The sequence below is a fragment of the Myotis davidii genome, unplaced genomic scaffold (assembly GCF_000327345.1).
Source record: "Myotis davidii unplaced genomic scaffold, ASM32734v1 scaffold1, whole genome shotgun sequence".
In the NCBI taxonomy this organism is placed as follows: domain Eukaryota; kingdom Metazoa; phylum Chordata; class Mammalia; order Chiroptera; family Vespertilionidae; genus Myotis; species Myotis davidii.
This window is the reverse complement of record NW_006294681.1, coordinates 2,950,242-2,964,961: the sequence shown is the minus strand read 5'-3', so window position 1 is coordinate 2,964,961 and position 14,720 is coordinate 2,950,242. Positions and strand designations below refer to the sequence as shown.

Genomic DNA, 14,720 nt, shown 5'->3' with positions numbered 1-14,720 from the left:
ATTTCTGTGCGTTTTCTGTGGTGTGTGCTAGCCCTTGTGAAATGAAAAAGAACTTGGAGGAAGTGCTTCCTTTCAACGACTCTTGAAGGACTTAGTGGTCCATTTAGCTATATAAAGGCCCTTTGAGTAGACATACAGAAGGGAACATGGCCAAAGGTTGTGACTTGACTACTGAAGCTTCCGTCACACGGAGCCATGGAGAATTGCATCTGATGCAGTCTCTAGGGACACGTCCTGTTGTTAAAGGTAGTCGAAAGCTCAAATGCTATTTCTCAATTAAGAGTGAAATATTTTATTTTAAACTGAAAAATAAACATACCGGTGTTGTTTTTTTAAAAACACATATTAAGTACCAAAAACATGTAAAGTATACGTTTTGCAAACCACCCTATCATTATCATTAGTATTTATGTGGCAGCTTTCTTCTGAATCACCTAGCTTTTCAGAGGCTGTTTTCTCAGTGATGATCTAAGAGAGTAGCAGCATTTTACCCAAGAAATATTTTTCTTCAGCCAGCAAGCCCAATGGTGGGATATTTTGGTAAACTAATACAGATTTTTATGATGTGCTCTTATACAAGTAAAATTTTTCCAGAGAGATTAGACACAGAAGCAGACCATTAAATTAGTTTTGTCAGTAAGTAGAAAAACTCAGATAGATATCTCCCATCAGGTACATAGGGAATAAAGCAAATTAAACCAACAGTTTTTCTTCTTTTTAGTTTCTTGTTGTTTCTTTTACTCCCATGCTATGATTTAGTCTTGACCCAAGACTTGAGATCATTGGAAAGATGGAATTAAATATTTTGGACGCTGCCTGCACAAGAGGGTGTAGACTTCTTTAACATATGGTCACAAGATGGACTTTTGAGTCCTTTTGGTGTTGGAGAGGAACAAGGAAGATAGAGCGTTGTGCGTCTCTCTGCCCACTGCCCTGCCCTGTCTCCAGTTAATCAAATGAGAGCACCAGGTCAGAGATGGGACCAGGTGCCCTCTTTTCAGCTGGTCTCAAAGGTTATCTTCTCTTTGACAAATGGACCGTCAAAGTTTTTAAATCCCAGACCCTTCTTTCCTTCAGGCTCAGTGTTTCCATTGCCAGTGACGGGTCACATTGTGGTCTTTCGTCTATCTGATTTGTCTTAAATTGGCAGAATGAGCAGGGAGGGAAGAGCCACAGCCCCTTTTTAGTAGAGACCCTGATAGCCTTGACTTTGGTGGTTCAGTTTATACTCAGTAGGGGGAAGAGAATGCATAACCACATTGACCCTGAAAAGCGAGTTCTGCTAACTCATGCTCTGGGCTGGTTGCTGAATGGACCACACTGGCCTGCTGGAAATTCGCTTCCGCCGGTCCCCGGTCTCCAGGAGCTTCAGTGACTTCAAAGCAGCGGCCTGCAGCCACTTTGGTTTCTGTGGGAGAGGGTGATGTAGATCCCACTTTCAACTCTCACTGTACCCATCAAACGAAAGCTGAGAGGTGAGGAGGCCATGGCAGCAGTGGATACTGAGGGGGATTTTTCTGGAGACAGAGTCCTTTGAAGTCTCAAGTTGAATTTTTGGGTGGGGCATGAGTTGCCAAGTAGATGGTGGGTGTGTTGAAAGGTTAAAGAGCAGAAGGAATCATAATTGATTTTTAAAATTATTATTAAAAATGTCTCTATATAAAAATGCTTTTGGAAAGTATGAAGTCCTGTACAAATGCAAAATTTGTCCCATGAGACATACAGTTTTTTGGCTGGTTGTCTTCCACCTAGATAAGGCCCCTTTGAGTCACTGGATGTTTGTGGGAACCACCGTCAGAGCATCAGTCATCTGAAATGCCAGGCCTCACTTCAGTCGCCTTTACATAGAAGTCTGTGTGGCTTTCGCTTAAAAATGCTAAATAGGGGAATGGAGCCTGTGAATTAAGAAAAAGGGCACTGTTCATTTTTTTTAAATTGAATTTATCGGGGTGACATTGGTTAGCAAAATTATATAGGTTTCAGAAATACAGTTCTTTAACACATCATCTCCATATTGTGTTGTGTGTTCACCACCACAAGCCATGTCTCCTTCCTTTACTCTCTCCTACCCTCTCTCCTTTACCCTCCTACCTCCTCCTACCTCCTCTTCCTCTGGTCATCACTAAACTGTTTTCTGTCTGTTAAGTTTTTTTGTTGTTGGTTTTGCTTAACACCCTCACCTTTTACATCCTGTCCCCCTCATATTTTTTTAAATATTGAAAAGACAGCACCCTTGAACTCGCATTAGGACGTTAATTTTACATGTAGCCCTGATTCCTGTAGGAACACAGTAATTTCATGGCAGTTCGGCTTCTCCTTTGAGGGTGGGTGGTGATATTTTCTCCTTGTTGGTTTTACCATTCGCTCTGCTTAAGTCTCCACCTACCTAGAGCACCTGATGACAGTGTGGGTGGGCAGCATGTCTCGCTAGTTGTATTAGAGACCTGGCTACTCGGAGAAGATCATTGTGAATGTAGGGAGTGCGGCTCTGACTGCCACAGTTACCCACCCTTGTCCCCTCCCCGGGGCACGGGAATGCTGCACATAAATGAGAATGGCATCTTAGAACTTGGCACAAGCAGACAAATGTCTGCCTGACTGTTGCCACGTGGAAGAATATGCTATTTATAGGGAAGGGGCATTGAAAGGCGTACTTTTGGCATCAGTCTGGCAGTGTCTGATTTATTCAGTCCTCTCTGCTGCATTACAGTGCCATGTAGCCAGAGCACAATGCTTACGTTGGGCTCCTGTGGTCAGATAACATATTAGCTAACTAGACTTCTTTTCCACGTAACTTCTGGCAGATCTTAATTCATTCCATAAAACTCAATAACCTTTAGGTTTTCAGGGTTAATTCTTGACTGCATGATGAGTCTTTTGTTTTTTCTCGAGAATATGTTCAGTATTATCAATAGACTTGGCTCTTTCAGGAGAGCTTTTTTTCTCTACCTTCTCTTTCGCTTTTAAGAACGTTCTTCTTTAAAACATGGTCAGCACTGGAGCTGTTCTCAGGACTGGGTTTCTGTGGGAGAGGGTGATGTGGATCCCACTGTCTGTTCTCACTGTATCTAATGCTATTGGAAGGCTCCAGAAGACACTAACCGGGAAAGGTTCCTGAGGCCTGAAGGACACCTCCCAAAAGGCCAGGTGAGCGCGGGACTCCTGAGGAGATCTGCGGTTAGAGGTCTTCGGGCCAGTCCCAGGCTCAAACGTGGGCTCTGCAACCTGAGAGGTCCTGGTTCCAGCCCTGGAACCGCCACTTCTTGGTACCGTGGTTGACCCTCGGTTTCCTCATCCTTGGGCAGTTGTATTGTAAAATGTAATGGCGAGGCATGTTGAGTTTGAAATAACGCATTTTTAAATGAAATCAGATTAGGTTTCTGTTACCCTTCAAGCTTTCTTTGCTGTTCCTTTCCTGAAAATTTAGCATATGTACTTAGGAAATACTTGATGCTATGAGAGCTACTTAAGGTAACATTTAGATGAAATGGTTTGTTTTAGAGGTGTCCCATCCAGGGACTTTCAGCGGGCTTAAAAAACACAGTATTAGTAATTTGCTACTGAAATCATGTTCAGAAATAGAATCTCCTTCCCTTCTTTCTCTTTCTTTTCTCAATTCTTCTTCTTTCTCAACTAGGAGAGTGGGGTGAAGAATTTGTGGGTGGAGTTTAGGAGTTGCCAGTGTGGGTGCCCAGCTCAGAGCACCTAAGATTGACTGTGCCTGGGGCAGGCATGCATAAAGGGGTTGGGCCAAGGGTCTTCTTCTGTCCCCCCATCCCGCCCAGATGCTCTCTGCCCAAGACCGCCACGTGGAGACCATCACTGAGACCCCTGGGGCCTCGTCCCGGGAGTGCTGCGTGCCTTTGTCTGCAGGTGTTCACCTTCGAGTTTATTGTCTGTCACGCAGAGTTTCTCTCTGTCCTCATTAGTTTAATTGGTCATCTGCATTTTACTACATTCTACTTGAGCTGTTAAATTTTATTTTAGTCTGAGGACTTTATTTAGAATTTTTATTCTGTTGGATTAATTTCACTTTCTGGTGTATCTGTATCATGTTTTTGTTGCCTTAATTGATCCTTTTTCAACTTTTACTGTTTTATCTTGTTCTTTTTTAGTTTGCCTCTTTATCTGTTAATTTCCTTGTTTATTGTTTAAAAACTTAGAGAAAAGTCCTATAACTCTTTAAGTTGAGAGGCTTGATGCTTTTCTCTCTACCGGCGTTGCACCCTTGACCCTGACAGCTTAGTATGTATTTAATTACCACAGCTTATCCATTAGGTTCATTTCTTTTTTAAAACACCTTGGGAGCATGCAGACTGTAAGGATACGCTTCAATACCTTTTGCTCTTCTGAAAGATTGTACTGTGACATTTTGGCTTGAGTCCCCCAAAACGATCTGGTGAATCTTTATGACTCAAGCCTCAAGGTTGACTTTCCCCGTTGGGATGAGTGTCGGCGCTAACTTGTCCCACCTGAAGGGGAACTCCCTCCCATTTGCCGACATCTTCTTTAACTGACCATATTCTTCTCATCGCATGTAGTTCCACAATAGGGTCCTTTTCACACCTTTTTTTTTTTTTTTGGAATTGGATCTTCAGGCTGATGCTGATCAGTGCTTTACTACATTCTGTTTTGTAACTAAATCAGGGCAGTTATCTTTGTATTTCCAGTGTCTGATCGGGTAGGTTACAATAAGTAGGCCCTAGTAGGTTTTGTCCCTTTGCATAAAGCCTTCCTTAGAAAGCCTGTACTCTTTCTCACCAAAGGCAGTTGGTTAGCTGTGTGCTGCATCTCAGCTGAGGTGCGTTCACCCAACCCCATTTCAGATGGTGTCACTCAGCCCATCAGCTGACTGTGCGTCCTTCCTTAGGGTAGGCTCCTTAGAATGTCCCTCCACGTGACAGGCGGTCTTCTCTGAATGCACAGTGTGTGCTTTCCTCATGCCCTTTCTCCTCCCGTTCTCACTGAGTTCTCGCCCGGATGGTATAAACCAGGGATGGGCAAACTTTTTGACTTGAGGGCCACATGGGTTCTTAAACTGGACCGGAGGGCTGGAACAAAAGCATGGATGGAGTGTTTGTGTGAGGTAATATAAATTCAAAGTAAACATCATTACATAAAAGGGTACGGTCTTTTTTTTTTAATTTTTATTTTTTTTTAGTTTTATTCATTTCAAACGGGCCGGATCCGGCCTGCGGGCCGTAGTTTGCCCATGGCTAGTAAGCTGTGGCCACCTTGAAGGCAGGCACAGGACTCCAGAGCTTGGTGTGGCACGGTGACCTCAGCGTCATTCAGCTGGACCCTGCGTGCGTCCGGTTGCCCACCGGTGTGACCTCGCTCATGATGAAATGTGAAGTGGAGGTAAAACTGGAAAGGGGAGAGCGGTCCTTCAACCCGCCCGCAATGCCCCCGAAGAAGTGCTCCTGCCATGCAGGGCTAGCCTGGCCTCAGGAGTGGGTGGCTCTGTATCTCGGTCGCACCAGTAATGATCGGTGATAAGGATCAGGAAGTGAGAGAGCTTGGTGAGCAGGGAGGGGAAGTACACAGTGACACTGGTTTTGAAAAATGGCTCAGGTGAACCTTAACCCTATTGTGGGAGTACGTTAGCTCCATTTTACTGAGCTTCAGAGGTGTTTCCACCGTAAAGGTAGAATCTGTGCGGGGTTTGCTTAAATGAGTTAATGAGAAAAGCCCTTAGCTGAATGCCTGGCACATACTGAGGGCTGTGTATGTGTTGTTGTCACTGTGACTTGTGCCATTTAGTTAAATCGATCACGTAACACACTTACAGTAACCCACCTGATCAGACACTGGAAATACAAAAGATAAATGAGAGTTGTTTCTCCTCTTGAGCTTGTAGGATAGTTGGAGAAAGACAGACAGACACACACAAGTGCTTTGGTTTTAATACATTACAGGGATGTTATCACCAAATTTTGTGTGTGTTAAATATCCCTGTGTGGGGTGCATCCTGTGGCACGTCGGTGGAGTGAATCTCACTAACCCAGACTGTAGTGGCCAGAAAGTGCTTCTCAGGATGAGTGATATCAAAGTCAAGACTTACAGATACACCGTGACCGGTTCGGCTCAGTGGATAGAGGATTGGCCTGCGGACTGAAGGGTCCCAGGTTTGATTCCAGTCAGGGGCATGTACCTTGATTGCGGCCACATCCCCAGTAGGGAGTGTGCAGGAGGCAGCTGATCGATGTTTCTCTCTCATCGATGTTTCTAACTCTCTATCCCTCTTCCTTCCTCTCTGTAAAAAAATCAATAACAGACATTTAAAATAAAAAAAGACTTACAGATGCGTAGACTTGGGGGGCGGGAGTGGAGGTAGAAGAGATGGTGTACACTTTAAGGAGGGATTTTGTATGTCTGCAGTATACGGCATATAGAGTTTGGGGGTGTGGAAAAAGTAGAAAATAAAGTTAATGTTGCCAGTTGCAAAAATCGCACAGGGCCTTGTATGTTAATGCTGAGACTCTGTCTTATATATATGGGGTTGGACTTGAAGCAGACAAATGGACAAATGGTCAAGTCAGATTTGCAGTGGGTGGTCACTCTGCTGATGCCTGGAGGATGGGCTCGGTGATGTGCTGGTGGTAGTGCCATGTCGCTGAACTAGGGCAGGTGGGAGGCAGAGCAGGTTCAGGAGAGGAGTGAGGACAGACATGATTTCTCGGGGGCTGAGGCCATTCAGGCCCAGGGTGAGAAAGTGTGCCCTGCACCCGCCTGGTCTTTTTTGGGCTAAGCCCGGGAGTAGCCATCACCGCAGCTGTTGGAGGTGTATCAAGGGTGTTTGTGCCAGGCAGCTCAGTGTCCTCGTCAGTATTGTAGTGTCCATTTAAGGGACATTTTTTTTAATAACAGTCTTTTCTCCCCAATTGGACAAGCTGCCCTCTTTGTGCATTCCAGCTTTCCAATTTATAATTTGGAAGAGGACCGTCTTGAGGGCTAGGTTTGCGCTTTGACATTATACGAGAGTAGCTTTGAACCGTACAGATTGAGATAACTCTGCCTATGAATGTGGAGTGTGTGTCCTTTCCCCAGGAGTCTGGCAGTGGGAAGCCCTGCCCAGGGACGGTGTGGGGACAGGCGGTGTGGAGGCGGCTGTAATAGTCGAGGTGGGAAGTGAGGCGTGTCTGAACTAAAGCACTGGTTGTGGGCATGAGAAGCGTGGCCTTTGGGATTGCCTGCCTGTGTGTCCCTTCAGCCGGCACCGAGCAGTGTTGATGAAGGACTCCCTCTCTTCATGTTGCTTGGGTGAAATGGGGTCCTGTCCGTAAGTCTGCAGTGGAGTCGGCCCAAGGGGGGCTGAGCCAGAGCCAGGCCATTGTCCCCAGACTTCCCAGAATGCGTTCCCAGCGGCTAGTGTCCCAGGTGTGTGAGAGTGGCCCGATGTGCCAGACACTGCCAAGGTTTTCATCCATTATCTCATTTAAACTTGATAATGAATCTTGGAGGAAGATGTAAGCTCTAACCTCATTTTATAGATGAGGAAACTGAGGGTGAGGAAAATTAAGGAGGGTCCCAGGCAGACAGGTTACAAATGACAGAGCTGGAATGTGAATGAAGGCCTGTGCCTTACCACCACTCTGCATGAACCTCATTTGTTAAGAGAAAAATTCTGACTTCGCCTTTTGGGGGGGAGAAGGGGGCAAAATAGTTGTTATATAACACTTAGTTGAAAATCCAAATTAGTTTATTGCAAAATAGTAGCAAAGTCCATTTAATTTAACTTCATCTTGTCCTTGATTGTAATGTTCTTGGGTAGACACTGAAGATTCTGTAGCTTTTTTGACTTTGTAGCCTGTTTTTGATTTGTGTATTGGTGTCATGAGGAGACAGTGGGCAAATGCTTAGCTGTCTCTGAGCAACATTAATAGTGCCAGGTCTAATGAGTTTAGAAATCTTTCAGTAATCAGATCTGGGATGAGTGTTTGCCTTGTCTACAGGCTTTTTGTCTGAGCATTTGGAGAGGTCCTGCCCGACTTTCAGCAGTCTTGGAGGTTTCACATAGCTCATTCTTGGGAAAGGCAGATGGAAAATCATTAGCCCGTCTCTCCTGCAGCAAATTGATATTTCATCAAACCTGGGCTCTAGTGGGCTTCAGGACGGTAAGCCTTTTACTCCTATAGGATGGTTCCCACAGGGTGCAGTAACCCCGCTAAACTAAACTGTGTACTTTGCTCTGGTGTAGAGAGGTCACCGTGGAAAGCACTCGTTGCCAACTTACTTGACCTGGCAGTGGTTCAGCTCTGTGACAGGTCTACCTCTGATTTAAACAAATTTGAGAAATATGTAAAGTTTTGGAAGCAGTTTTGCACTGATTTGATAAAAGAAACCACAAAACACTGCAGCGCAGGTGTTGAGAATGTTTGAAAGCTGATTGAGGGAAGCAGATGGCTTTAGTCAGTGGCATCCAGCCAAAAGAGCAGGTGCTGGTCATGTGACCGCTGGTTACCAGGGTAATCTGATTGCTCTTGGCGTGCAGATGAAAGGGAAGGGGCCCAGCGTTCAGCTGTAGTATTGTATAATTTGTGGCAGTTAGAGCGGAAATAAATGCTGGAAATGGAGCCTCATAGTGGGGGAGACTTCTGTCCATGTGTAGCGTAAACACTAGGACAGTTGGATGAGGAACTGTTGTATAGATTTTTTTTTTAATTTAAAAAATATTATTCTTTCTGTGGATCTTTTGGGGACTTCAAGTTTTTAGGACACTACCTTTTTTTTTTTTTAAATAAAAAGCACTCTAAACTTAACTGCCATTTACTATAATCTTGACTTGTAAGTTATTTCCTTATGTGGCTGTTTACTATGCTAAAATGTTAAAACAAAAAACAAAAGCTCTGAGTACTGAAAAATAACTAGTTTAAATTTATCAAAGATTTTATTCATTACAAAAGTACATTTTGTATGATGGGTACTTTATTACATTAACAAGTACTTTTAAAATATTTTATGTGACACATGCTTTACCTAAATAACAGTGTACTGATGTTTTGGCCTCTTTTCCTTTTGTAGTAGGTGAGACTGAAAAATGCTGCTTAATGCATTCTGTCTGCATACTTACTTGGGAATTTACAAACTTCAGTAAATAAACTTTTTAAAAGTTTAAAAATATTCTCAGTTTGTAATTTTATCAGAATTTTAGGTTTTCTAGAAAGAATAAAATATAATCATTACTGAGGTTGGATTATTTTAAATGTTGGATAACAAATAATAATTGATATTAGAAAATCTTGGGGGCGGTTTGGAAATTAGAATGTAAGGTAACACTAGGTGTATGTTTTAAAAGAAAGTCAAAAAGTTCCTAAAGGTGGTGGTAAATGTAAATTAAAAATATTTTGTTAGAGTTTACTCATGACTTTTGAGTTATGTGATATCCAAATCACATTAATATTTTATAGAAACATACTATGGAACATGCACTTTAATTATTGGGGTCGTTTTGCTATATTTTTGTATTTCAGAGACCGAGCTTTTTTTTGAAAAAGGCTATTGTGACTACCTCACAAGATTCCTAGCACCAAAATAAAGCTTATTTTTAATTAAGAGCACAGCATTAATTAAAATTATGTAGAAAAGGAAATTGCTATTTATTTTGTTTTATTTTAAAGAGTTGTAAATTGGATAAAAATGGAGTTGGATGATATAAAAGAGGACACCTAATAGTACTTGTCAAAAAGAACTTAAATAGGAGTGTTTATTACTATCTGCAAGAGACACAGAAATGATCATTTTATTTTTCCTTGACAATTTTAAAAAACATATTCTGTATCTTCAATACTCCACAGCGAAGCTACCTCATATCTGAGTTTTCATCATGGCGTGGTGCAATGGCAGGGGTTTTTGCATTGTCTATCAGTGGTTCTCAACTTTCCTAATGCCGTGCCCCTTTAATACAGTTCCTCATATTGTGGTGACCTCGTTTCATTGTTACAAATTGAACATAATTAAAGCATAGTGATTAATCACAAAAACAATATGTAATTATATATGTGTTTTCCGATGATCTTAGGTGACCCCTGTGAAACGGTCGTTCAACCCCCAAAAGGGTTGCGACCCACAGGTTGAGAACCGCTGGTCTAGATGAACAAATGTACTCTGTGGTTTTTAGGGGTTCTTGCATGCCATTTCTTTTTAATTAGGTTAGATATTTATTAAAAGGTCATCAATGTGGAGGTTTGCCATAAAGAACTTAATTGAGAGGACCATTGAACTAAATGGCCAACATGCACTGATTCACCAGTTGTCATTGATACTTTAGGGATATGAATGTGGGAAATATAGGGCATGGGGCATGTGGAAAACATCATTAAAAAGTGAACACTAAGTGATCCACTTTGAATTCTAGTAATAAGAAACCTGATTCAGAAGCAAGTGCTTTGAAGAAAAAGGTCAACAAGGGAAAAACAGAAGGTTCTGAAAATTCAGACTTAGACAAAACGCCCCCACCATCTCCTGAAGAAGAGGAGGACCCAGGTGTTCAGGTAATGCTATTATTCTGGTCCCGGGCCTGGGTGACTTAGCATGGGAAACTCTAGCCGCCTGTCAAGTACACTAGACCTCCCCTGTCTTTGTTATAGAGCTGCTTTAAAGATGGCTTTATTGTTGTCTGGAACATTATATCCGTAGTGAGGCGAGCTGGGGGCCAGTGTGAAATTAAACTCCTGACTTTTTGCTCTTGCCATCTTTGACTCTGGGATAAATAAAACAGAGAATCTTCACTTATTTCTGTCAATGCATCTTGATGTTTATGTGAATATTGGTGTTAACATAATGGATATGTTGGTTCATGTAAAGCTTCATTCACATTTCTGATTTTCCTGAGGTCTGGTTGCTTGTCAGTTCTCTTACTTTGCCTAAAAAACCCCCCCAAAAACAGCCAAGATATAATCTGTAGCTTGTCTTAAGGTTTCTGATATCCCATGGTGAGAGTTGAGATATATTCCTGTAATACTCCAGTTTCCGTGAACATGTTAGTGACTTTTTGGATGGCAATGCTGCACCATGTTTCAGTGTTAGATTCTCCTGACTTTTAAAGAATTTCATAGGAATCAGCTGAAAAACTGGTCCTGAAATAGACATTAGGAATTCAGGTTCCTGTGTGTAAAGCACACAGCCGTCACTGTCACTGATTGGACTGTAAGGTGAGGGACCCTTACACATGATCGTTAAACATTATTTCCTTGTTATGTTCCCTGGGAGCGTGCCAGTGTGGTCCACTGGGATGGCTGGGAATGTAACCTCTGTGACTGACATCCAAGTTATCATGGAGCTGTTACCAAGGAGTCCCGCTAGACGAGGAAGCCAGCCCCTAGAAGCTTGCTTGATTTTTTTCTAATCGTTCAGTGAACTAAGTACTTTCTGCCCACATCTCTTCCAATTCACTTAAAGGTTAGAAACAAAATATTTGCAGTATACAGCTCTGTTCTAAAGAATTTCAGATAGCTTTCTTTCTTTTTAGTAGAACTCCCTGATAATATCTGTAACTGCACAGAATGGCCTAATCGAAGGCCTGAAAGGGAGAGAAGAGAGTGTGTGTGAATGAGTGTGTTTTGTTTTGGTTTAGTTTTATAACTAACATAGCGATACCTCTGGCAGTTGGGTTAATTTTGTAATTCACTTTGATTTTACATGGCAGTGACAAGTTATTGGGAAGGTAAGTAGATATCTTTTTTTTAATTGCTTAGGGAGTTTTAAACTAAAGTATTTTAATGATTTTGAATTTCATTTTTATGCTCAATGGTGTTTTTCCCCCCTGAATTGTGCTTGCTTAAACTAAGCCCTTTATTACAGTAGTATTTGGGCAATTTAAGAGGATTTATTTACACGAATCAAGAAATTCTGTTTTTTCACAAATACTGCTGCCGTTTTTTAGAAGTCTGTTTGTTTTAATACAGTTTCAAATGGACTTTATGAAATACTAGTTTTGAGGTATTTTTTCCTTCTGCATTTTAGTTATAGAAAAATGATAATCAATTCAAGTGAACATCAATGCATCCTTTCTAATTGGCTAAAGCTTAACTGTCGTGGGTTCAGTAGCCAATACAAGCAGCCACACGTAACTCAGGTGCAGAAGGCAGGCCTTTCTTGTTGTCTTTGACACAGGAAGTGATGCTGACTGCTGTGTATTGTGTTTCTTCCTGTAGCACATGCATAAAGGACTGAAGTTCTTGAGTTTTGTGATTGGTTTATTTAAACTTTAGCAATGCCATATAATTTTAATGAATTCAAAATTGTATCCCAAAGTTACTGCAACAGTGAGATCATGGAAACACATTTAAATTTTCTCTTCAGTACACCTGTTTTAACTACAAATGGCTTTTCTAAAGTAATCCAAGTTTGACAAGTTGACCCATGATTTTAGGGCCAATTCAGAAGCCTTGCACATTATGGTTTAAATGTAATTCGTACATTTCATTTTGACTCATAAAAATATTTCAAATAGTAATGTTAACAGACCATAGTAACGCACATTATATAATAAATAAATTTATTTTATATTGGGAAATTGTAAAAGGAACTTTTATGCCCAAAATAAATGAACTTAAGACCAATTATTATTTAGAAAGTGGAGAAGCCATAAAACACTTAAAAATTTCAGAAGATTGAGTTCTAATTGTATTTTGTTTGTTTTTTACTATTATTAAGTGACCTTGTATCCACTACTAAGCCCATCATTATTTCATAGATTAATAACATAAGCTTGATATGAAGAGACACTTTCATTATAAAAGTTACACTGACTGATATATAAATGTCTATTTAAACAGAAAAAATTGCCCTGAGTTATTGTATTGGCACATTTATTTACTATCAGAGTGGTATTTAGTGTAAACCACAGACTTATTTATGGGTGTTTAGTTACTTATGCTGGAAGAATACTCTGACAGTGTGGCCCCAACCATGGAAACCTGATAAAACATCATAGATACATCATTAGTAATACATTACTCCTATTGTAATGACATAAAGATGAAAATATAGATTAATCCATTTCAATTTAGTTAAATTGATATATTAAATGGAATATAGACATTATGCTAAATATCACAAAATTAAAATATTATTCCTGATAATATCCTTTTATATCTTAAACTGACAGTCTTCTTGAGAAGTGAGGCATGGTAATGGGAAGAGAGAAAGGAAGCTATTCAAAGCATCTAGGGCTAGGCCTTGTAGTAGCCTTATTGAACTCTGATTTTTCTTTGGAAAGGTGGGGTAATTAATGATGACTTTAATTCTACTAATTGAATTTGGCATTACTATGTACCATGCACTGTTCTAAATGCTTGAAGTGAGTTCCCTTATGTGATCTTCATAGTCTACTCATGAGGTAGTGACTATCATTAACCCATTCTACAGACCAGGAAACTAAGATCCACAGCATAACTCGCCTAACTCCACCAAGTGAGAGTCTGGGCTCATTTAAACATGGGAACTTAGCTCCAGAGCCTACCAGGTCAAATTGCACCCCCACCCCCACCCCGCCCATCTCCCCTGGATGTGAGTAAAGTTGGCAGATGGCAGAACCCCTGCTGGTTTCTGCTCCACTTTGACCTGGAATTGGTTGTTCTGGGCAGGGCCGACGACGAGGGAAGGTCAGAGGAGGAACTCCCTCTGGTCTAAGCCACTGTGAAGTCTGTGAATAAGATTTACTTCAAATACCTGTGTCAGAAAGGTGCTTTATATCTTTGTAGCCGTGACTGTGGAAGGCTAAGAGTTCACAGTCCCAAAGAGCCCATTTGATGGTCATAGTACACTGAGTTTGTATTTTGAGCTGCTCTCCCTTTTGAGAGCAGAGAGAGCAGGATCTTAATTAAAATCAGTCCTCTGAGCAAGAGGCTGGGTTTGTTGGTCCTGACATGAGCCATAAGGCACTGTGTCTGACCCCTTTGGGCCCACATAGTGGCTAATTTGCCTCGGCCTATCTGTTCAACTTTAAAATCCACAAGGCTCTTTAAAAGGTTTTATTTCATAATTTTTAGAAAAATGTTTGAGTGACCTCTCTTAATATTTTTATTTCTTCTGTGTGCTTTGCAAACTCATTGTAATCTTGCATTTATCAGAGATTTAAAATGTCATTTTAGCGTTGTCTTTGATTTTATCCCAATACATTGATGAAAAGGTTATTTTCTCCCCATTTTTAATTAACTGACAAAAGTAATTATTTTATCAGAAAGGTTAAACAATTATTCTGAACAAAATGTGCAAAACCATTTTCCTTCTGCCATGTACTTCCCTCCCCAGGATTAATAGTAATTAACAATTTGCTATGTGTCTTTTTACTTTTTTTGTTATTGCAAACATACATATTATACATTCATTTTTTAGCAAATATTTATTGAGTCATAAAGTAAACAAGACATACAGTGTCTTTGAGGAGTTTACCTGTAGGAGTGGGCAGAAGTAGGTTTATAGTTTTGTGAGCATACAAAAACAGCTTATTCTTGTATTATTTATTTATTATAGTATTTGTCTTCTTGTTATTTTGTGTCCTTGCTTATGATTTATATATTTAGGGAATGATGGCTGATAATTTAAACCTACTTTTGCCCACCCTGGTATTGAAGATCCACACATACAAATACACAGACATGGTTTTTTGTTATCTTAAATAGAATTATATGCTACTGATTATGAGACTTGATTTTCTTTTTATTTCACAATTTCTCTTGCAGGTATTCTTAAGATATGTTATGTTATGTAGCTTA

The 14,720-nt window shown here is 40.8% G+C and overlaps 1 protein-coding gene across 1 annotated transcript in view; it reads left to right on the top strand.

Moving 5' to 3' along the window:
- The window catches only part of CHD7 (chromodomain helicase DNA binding protein 7), a 120,952-nt gene that overhangs the window by 44,873 nt on the left and 61,359 nt on the right, over nt 1-14,720 (top strand). The window contains exon 3 of the mRNA XM_006769048.2: nt 10,358-10,493. Coding sequence (XP_006769111.1) covers nt 10,358-10,493 — 136 coding nt within the window. The remainder of the gene's footprint in view (nt 1-10,357; nt 10,494-14,720) is intronic.